General features: G+C 42.4%; 1 protein-coding gene across 2 annotated transcripts in view; it reads left to right on the top strand.

Annotated features, from left to right (window-relative positions):
- The first annotated feature begins 2,672 nt into the window (after window positions 1-2,672).
- Window positions 2,673-7,680, top strand: part of slc35e3 (solute carrier family 35 member E3) — a 5,523-nt gene continuing 515 nt past the window's right edge. Inside the window, exons 1-6 of one of the 2 annotated variants that reach the window (XM_037695720.1) lie at window positions 2,673-3,079; window positions 3,151-3,261; window positions 4,012-4,071; window positions 5,948-6,046; window positions 6,119-6,201; window positions 6,493-6,577. In XM_037695720.1, the coding sequence (XP_037551648.1) occupies window positions 2,678-3,079; window positions 3,151-3,261; window positions 4,012-4,071; window positions 5,948-6,046; window positions 6,119-6,201; window positions 6,493-6,577 (840 nt within the window). In that variant the 5' untranslated portion in view covers window positions 2,673-2,677. The remainder of the gene's footprint in view (window positions 3,080-3,150; window positions 3,262-4,011; window positions 4,072-5,947; window positions 6,047-6,118; window positions 6,202-6,492; window positions 6,578-7,680) is intronic. The other variant, XM_037695722.1, reaches the window with a different exon arrangement.

Genomic DNA, 7,680 nt, shown 5'->3' with positions numbered 1-7,680 from the left:
TGCGAGGGAACACAACAAGTACTGCAAGGGAACACAACAAGTACTGCAAGGGAACACAAGAAGTAAACTAAAATAAATGTTTTTAAAAAGTACTGCAATGGAAGAACTATTTCAGGGGAACACAAAAATTCTGCTAAGGAAACAATAAAACTAAATTTCCTACAATAAAATGTAATTGATTTTATTCATTAAGATTTATCTTTTTTAATTTTGAATTTATATAAACTTTAGTAGATTTTGACCCTGTTGTTTGTGTCTGCGTGGAGTGAGACATCTCGCGCTGAACCCATCTTTGCGCTCCTTCCCTCCGGTCCGTTAGCAGCCGCTGTAGCTCCACTCTGCGTCCACACGGTGTTTAAAGTCGGAGGAAGCAGGAACCCAGAGGTCCGTTAACGCTTTTTAACCAGAACCTGCGCTGTGTTCTGGACAACGAGGGCAGAAAACCCGGAGGTCGCGGTTGTGGAAAGCCCGGGTGCCGGAGGCTGCCCACAGGCCGGAGAAGAAGAGGGGAAAGAGGGAAGATGGAGGCCCACGGTAAAGTTTGACTGCGTGGCTAAAATCACAGGATCCATTCAAACTGAGGAAGTTTTAACACGCAAACCAAAATATTAACTCTTAAATATTTTCATTTGTTACAACAGCTACAGATATAAATTGATGTCTTTATTTACAGACTGTGTTGACAGTTTTAAGCTCAGTAGTAAAAATTACTGTATTCCAGTTTCATGTGTAAGATTTTTTATTACTAATCAGCTCAAAGTTCCTCCTCTATAATTGAGCTAAAGGTCAAATCCACTGCAAAAATCAGTATTTACACTTTCTTGTATGTTTAATTATTATTTTTTAACTTTTCATACCATGTGCAGTCATTACACCCAGGTTTTATTCTAAAGGTTTATTATGCGTCAGCACATAATCTGAAACTTTACTCATTAGAAAGAGTTTAATCCAACCTTAGATGAACAATAATGCATTAGACTGGATGCATTTATGGTACAGAAGTATCATAAATGAGCTTTGAAATCCTAATACTTTGTGTACAGGCGCAGCTGAAAGTACTGTGAAGAAGTTCAGTTTTTTGTGTCAATCGCTTCAGAAAGTGACTCATAGATTCATTACAGACAGAGTGAAATGTTTGAAGCCTTTATTTCTTGTAATTTTGATTATTGTAACTTACAAAAAGTGAGAAAAAAAACTTCAAAGTCTCTGAAAATGAGAATATTGTGATGAGGTTTCATATAAACTCCTGGTGTCACAGCCTGATCAGCTGATGAACTCCTGGACGTGAGCTACAAATGTCTCGTTCCTCGACTCCAGACACTCCTGAACCAGAGACATCAGAAGCGTCTTACCTGCAGAGGAGACAAAGGACTGGACCGTCTCTCAGTGGTCCATCGTCCTCTTTTCACATGAAAGTAAACTTTCATGTCATTTCTGGAGTCTGGACGAAGAGCGGAGGTCCAGAATCCACGTTGTTGAAGTCCAGAGTGGAGTTTCCACAGTCAGGGATGGTTTGGTCCATGTCCTCTTCTTTCGGCTGCTCCTTCTTCAGGGCTCGCCACAGTGAACTGTCTCGTACGAAGGCTTGGAGATTGTTTTACGCCGGCTGTCCTTCCTGACTCAACCGCAGACCACCGAGCTGCCACAGCCCTCTGTGTGGAGCAGATGGTGGGTTTAAGGGCCTTGCTCAAGGGCCCAGCGTAGGGCAAATGAGGGTGTTTCACCTTTCCACCCACACTGAATTTAGTTGTTTTGTTGTAAAAAATAATCATAGAAATTACAAAAATAAAAGTTGAAATATTCCACTCTAATGAATCTTTATAATATTCAAGGATTTTTTTATTCTCGTACCGGCTCACATTTGCATGTTTGTGGTATGAAATTCGGACTCAGGTCCCAGATCAAGAAGATTAACAATTAATAAATAAATAAAGTAAAAAGAGTATAAATATATATATATATAATAAATAAAGTAAAAAAATGTAAGCTGAAGCTGAATTAAGTGCAGCTCGAGTTCAGCAGTCTGACGGCTCCAGGGAAGAAACGGTTTCTGAGCCTGGTGGTTTTTTGCTCTGAACGCTCCTCAGCCGCCTGCTTGAGGGGAGGGGCTGGAACAGACTGTGTGCAGGATGAGTGGAGTCCTTCATGATGCGGAGCGCCCTCCCCCTGCATCGTGAAGTGTAGAGGTCCGACGTGGTGGAAGGCTGCTCCCCAGAGTCTCCTGTGCAGCCTGAGTCTGAGTCACTTTCTGAAATGATTAATAAGTAAATTGATATTTTTCATGATATTCTAATTTTTTTACATGCGCCTGTGTATTTATGTTAATCTTACAGATAATGAGCTAAAGTTTGGTGTGATAGTAGCTGAGAGTGAGTGCTAACAGATGACGTTATTTTAAGTCCGTACTTTTACAAACATGTGTTAGTTAGAATGTCATGAAAATAGAAGATTGTTTTTTAATCGCAGCTAAAAGCAGTTGTGTTTTTGCCTGTGTGTGTTCGTTGGCCTGTTTTGCCTCTTGCATGAAAGGCGGCGGGTGATATGCATTCCTTCAAGGAATGCTAGTGGGTTAATGTTAAGATGTTTTTTTTTAATGTACAACTGTCTCGTTTGTGTGTGCAGTTTGTTAAAGTTTAGTTTTTCTGAGGGAACGTGACGCTCGGAACCATCTAGAACCATGACCGGGCAGCCGTTCAGTTTTTCAGCCAACAGGCGGATCGTCGCCGGCCTGCTGGTCAACCTCCTGTCCTCCATCTGCATCGTCTTCATCAACAAATGGATCTACGTCCACTACGGCTTCCCCAACATGACGCTGACCCTCGTGCACTTCGTGGTCACATGGCTGGGACTCTACGTTTGCCAGAAAATGGACGTTTTCTCTCCGAAGCGGCTCCCGCTGCGCAGGATCGCCTGGCTGGCGCTCAGCTTCTGCGGCTTCGTGGCCTTCACCAACCTGTCGCTGCAGAACAACTCCATCGGAACGTACCAGCTGGCTAAAGCCATGACCACGCCCGTCATCATCCTCATCCAGACCACCTACTACAAGAAGACCTTCTCCACCAAGATCAAGCTGACGCTGGTGAGGACAACAACAACACGTTGTGTTCGGGGTCGTGTTCTCGTGTTAAAAAGTTTGGCTCCTCCTTCCAGGTGCCCATAACTTTAGGGGTGATCCTGAACTCGTACTACGATGTCCGCTTCAACCTGTTGGGGACGGTGTTCGCTACGCTGGGAGTTCTGGTGACTTCACTTTACCAAGTGGTGCGTCATGAAACGAAACACTGACACAGACTCTCACTACAGCAGCTGCACTTCAGCTCCTTCAGACATTCAGGACATTACAGCTGTGACTTTTAGCTTTTGTAACTTATACATTTTTATAAATCAATGAAAAATGTTTGTGCTCGTTATCTGTTTCAGCAAACTTCATCATTTCAGCATTTAGCTACTGTTGTGCTCGTTTTGAGCTTTTAGGTTGTTTAGATTATTTTAGCTGTTAGCTTCTGATTCATTTAGCTTCAAGTCAGTCTGAGCTTTTTTAATGAGCTCTGTTTTTACAAAATATTATTTTTGATCCTGTCTTTCTGCTTGTCTCTACCTGTCTTTCTGCTTGTTTCTACCTGTCTGTCTGTCTGTTTGTCTTTGTCTGTCTGTGTGTTTGTTTCTACATGTCTGTCTGTTTGTCTCTCTCTGTTTGCCTGTTTGTTTCTACCTGTCTGTCTGTCTGTTTGTTTCTGTCTGTATGTTTGTCTCTACCTGTCTGTCTGTTTGTCTCTGTCTGTCTGTCTCTGTCTGTCTGTTTGTTTCTACCTGTCTGTCTGTTTGTCTCTGTCTGTCTGCCTGTCTGTTTGTTTCTACCCGTCTGTCTGTCCCTGTCTGTCTGTCTGTCTGTCTGTTTGTTTCTACCCGTCTGTCTGTCTTTGTCTGTCTGTCTGTCTGTCTGTTTGTTTCTACCCGTCTGTCTGTCTGTTTGTTTCTACCTGTCTGTCTCTCTGCCTGTCTGTCTCTCAGTGGGTGGGGGCCAAGCAGCATGAGCTCCAGGTGAACTCCATGCAACTTCTGTTCTATCAGGTACGTCTGAGTTGAACTCTAAAGGTCAAAGGTCACCGCTGTGAGCTTGTTTTATGATCGCTGCACGTTCTTCATCAAATCTGGTTCAAAGCGACTCGTCAGCTTCGTTTGTTGTTCAAGTCTCGTTTCATGACGACAGACTTTATTCTCAGTTTGATATTTTCTACTCACTAGAAATAGAACCCCCTTGAGAAGTTAAGGGTACGGCAAGCTCTTGTAACATATAATCACTCAGCACTCTAATTGCTATTCAGAGCTCAAGCACAGCGTTCCTCCTCGACAGAATAACGTTCTTACTAATGAGAGTTGATTTTTCTTTAAGTGTCCACAACTAAGATTCTGTTCTTAAACGGCGTTCTCAAGGACGTCTCCAAAATGTCTCGGAACTGTCTCCGTAGTTCTCAGTTCTTGTTCTGCAGGAAGTTTTGAAGTTTAAAAATCTGTGAAATTTGCTTCTGGAACTCGTTTAAACTTGTAAAAATTTTCATGAACTTGTGAGTCAAAAGTGCCAGAAATTAGAGGGGGTGGCAGATAAATGGGGCTGATTAGAGACAAAATATATATTTAATTGTGATCAAAGTGAGACTCACTAATTAACACGCTTTGGAAGTGTTGCACAAAAAAAAAAATTGCAGGCATGTTGCATGAATTTTGAAATTAATTCCCACTTTTCTTGTAATTCAAGTGATATTCAGCGAATGTTCTCACACTTTTTTATTGCAGATAGACCTGTCGCGATAAACAATAAATCAATTAATCAATTAATCACATGATAAATGAAAATGATCGACCTCCGTTTCATTTATCGGCTTTATTGCTGCTCACTCCCTCACTATCCATCCTTCGGTTCAGTCTTATACTGCCATCCAGTGGTTGAAAAAAGGTACTACATACAAAACAAATTGAACATTTCTTCTCAAATTTGACAATAATTACTAATTATTGTCAAATTTGAAACAATATTATCGTTTATCGCAATAATTTCTGAGACAATTAATCGCCCAGCAACGTTTGTTATCGTGACAGGCCTAGTTGTTGAGTTTAAAAATCCCTTAAACTAAACGTTATTTTGGCTCTGAATGTTTTGTAATGTGTAGAAAATGGATGAAGTCCTGGAACTGAACGTTAAACGTTGACCTTGTTGTATATTAAAAAAAAAAAAGTTAAATTTCTCTTTGGGATTAATGAAGTATTTTTGAATTTGAGTTGAATTATTGCAGTGAGACGTTTCCTTCCACTTGTTATGAATGTCTGCTGGAGTCTGGGTTTTAAATTATTATTTTAAACCGTTACAAGAATTTGACGCACAAGTTTGAACACGTTGTGGATTTTCTCTAATCCACAGAGATTAATAATCTCTCAGCGAGTCCAAGACTTGTTGTTGAGGCGCTCTTCTTGACAGAATTGAATTTATTTGGATGATTGGTTTCCAGGATCTTTCAGGCCACGAATCATCAGTCGGGCTGAGGCTTAACGTTAGCCTGCTCTGTCCCATCAGAACCCAGCTCTGATGTTTGGATCAGCCAAGTCCAGTGTTCAGCCGAGTCCAGTTTTCAGCCGAGTCCAGTTTCCAGCCGAGTCCAGTTTCCAGCCGAGTCCAGTGTTCAGCCGAGTCCAGTGTTCAGCCGAGTCCAGTGTTCAGCCGAGTCCAGTGTTCAGCCGGGTCCAGTGTTCAGCCGGGTCCAGTTTCCAGCCGAGTCCAGTGTTCAGCCGGGTCCAGTTTCCAGCCGAGTCCAGTTTCCAGCCGAGTCCAGTTTCCAGCCGAGTCCAGTTTTCAGCCGAGTCCAGTGTTCAGCGTCCTTTGGTTGATTTCCGTGGATCTCTGAGTTTCCACGCTAACATTAGCATGCCTGTGACGTTCTGCTTGTTGTTGCAGGCTCCTCTGTCGTCTGCCTTCCTCCTCGGCGTCATCCCCGTGTTTGAGCCGCTGACCGGAGACGGGGGCATTTTCGGACCCTGGTCTCTGCCTGCTCTGGTCAGACCCGACACGAAACGCGTGAAACCCACGAAACGACACGAGGTCTGATGGCTGTCGTCTCTTGTCCAGGTGACGGTGCTGTTCTCGGGCGTGGTGGCGTTCCTGGTCAACCTGTCCATCTACTGGATCATCGGGAACACCTCGGCTGTCACGTATCCTCCAGCAGCTCAGGAGCAGATGGGGTTAGGGGGGGTTTGGGGGGTTCTGCTCAATCCCATGTTATAGAATCTCTTAAAGGAATGCACATCACCCGCTGCCTCATCAGGCAGAGGACGTGTTGGAGAGTAGTCTCAGCTACCACCGCCTCAAATGCAACCTCGGTATCTAAAAATGATCGATTCCTTCGTGTCACTTCACCTGCTGACGCTGGGTGAAGTTTAAGGTGCTGAAAGCTTCTGTTCTGGTTCTGGGATCAGGTTTTGTCGCCTTGACTCGACTCTCAGCTACAACATGTTCGGCCACTTCAAGTTCTGCATCACGCTGGTCGGGGGGTACCTGCTGTTCCACGACCCGCTGTCCCTCAACCAGGTGATCCTCTCATCAGTTTGATTCTTCTCTACCTTCTTAAGCTGCCTCTGCAGGCTTTGTGCTGTTTAAGCTGTTCAGAAAGCCAAACCTTCGGCTCATTCAGGAGACGGGTGCTGTGACTTTTTTACTTTTATGCATTTTAACATATTTGACTTCTATTTTCAAATATTTGTGTTAATCTTCACTATTAGTTTTAGTTACTTCTCTGCAGCTTTCACTTTTTTAAGCTTTGCTTTTGCTACTTTTAACTTTCAGCTATTACTGAGCTAGTTTTAGCTTATAGCTACCATTTGTTATTTTAAGTTAAAAGTTAAACTTTTGTTACCTTTATAGTTAGCCTTTTGCTACTTTTAGGTTTTAGCTGATTTTCTCCTGCAGTCACCTTTTTTCTAACTTTGGCTACTTTTATTTTTAACTACCGTTTTGTTGCTTTTAGCTTCTTGCAAGCCTTCTGGTACTTTCAGCTTTATGTAACCATCTTAATTATCTAATCAGCTAATTTTACAATTCTGCTTGTATTTCCCTACTTGTAGTTTCTAGCTACTTTATTGAATTTTTTGTTGGATTTTAGCTATATTTTAGCTACTTTTAGCTAGTGTTTTGCTTTAGCTTGTATTCTGCTTAGTTTAGCGTCTAACTCAGTTTTAGCTTCTTCAGCTGATGTCAGCCGTTCATTAACTCTCAGCATCACACGGTGTCATAAATCAAAACATGATGGTTAAATTGTTGTTTTAAAAAAAAACTGTTGTTTCCTACTGAACTTCCTGATTGTGATTTCTGAACTTCCTGTTTCCAGTCAGGCGTTGTTTCCGCCTGAACTTCCTGTTTGTGATTTCTGAACTTCCTGTTTGTAATTTCTGAACTTCCTGTTTCCAGCCAGGTGTTGTTTCCTCCTGAACTTCCTGTTTATGATTTCTAAACTTCCTGTTTCAGGTCAGGTGTTGCTTCCTCTTGAATTTCCTGTTTGTGATTTCTGAACTTCCTGTTTCCGATCAGGCATTGTTTCCTCATGAATTTCCTATTTGTGATTTCTGAACTTCCTGCTTCCAGTCAGGAGTTGTTTCCTCATGGATTTCCTGTTTGTGATTTCTGAACTTCCTGCT

The sequence above is a fragment of the Nematolebias whitei genome, chromosome 22, assembly GCF_014905685.2.
Source record: "Nematolebias whitei isolate Nwh7 chromosome 22, NemWhi1, whole genome shotgun sequence".
Taxonomy (NCBI): Eukaryota; Metazoa; Chordata; class Actinopteri; order Cyprinodontiformes; family Rivulidae; genus Nematolebias; species Nematolebias whitei.
The sequence above is the reverse complement of the archived record's forward strand: the minus strand, read 5'-3'. Positions and strand labels throughout refer to the sequence as shown.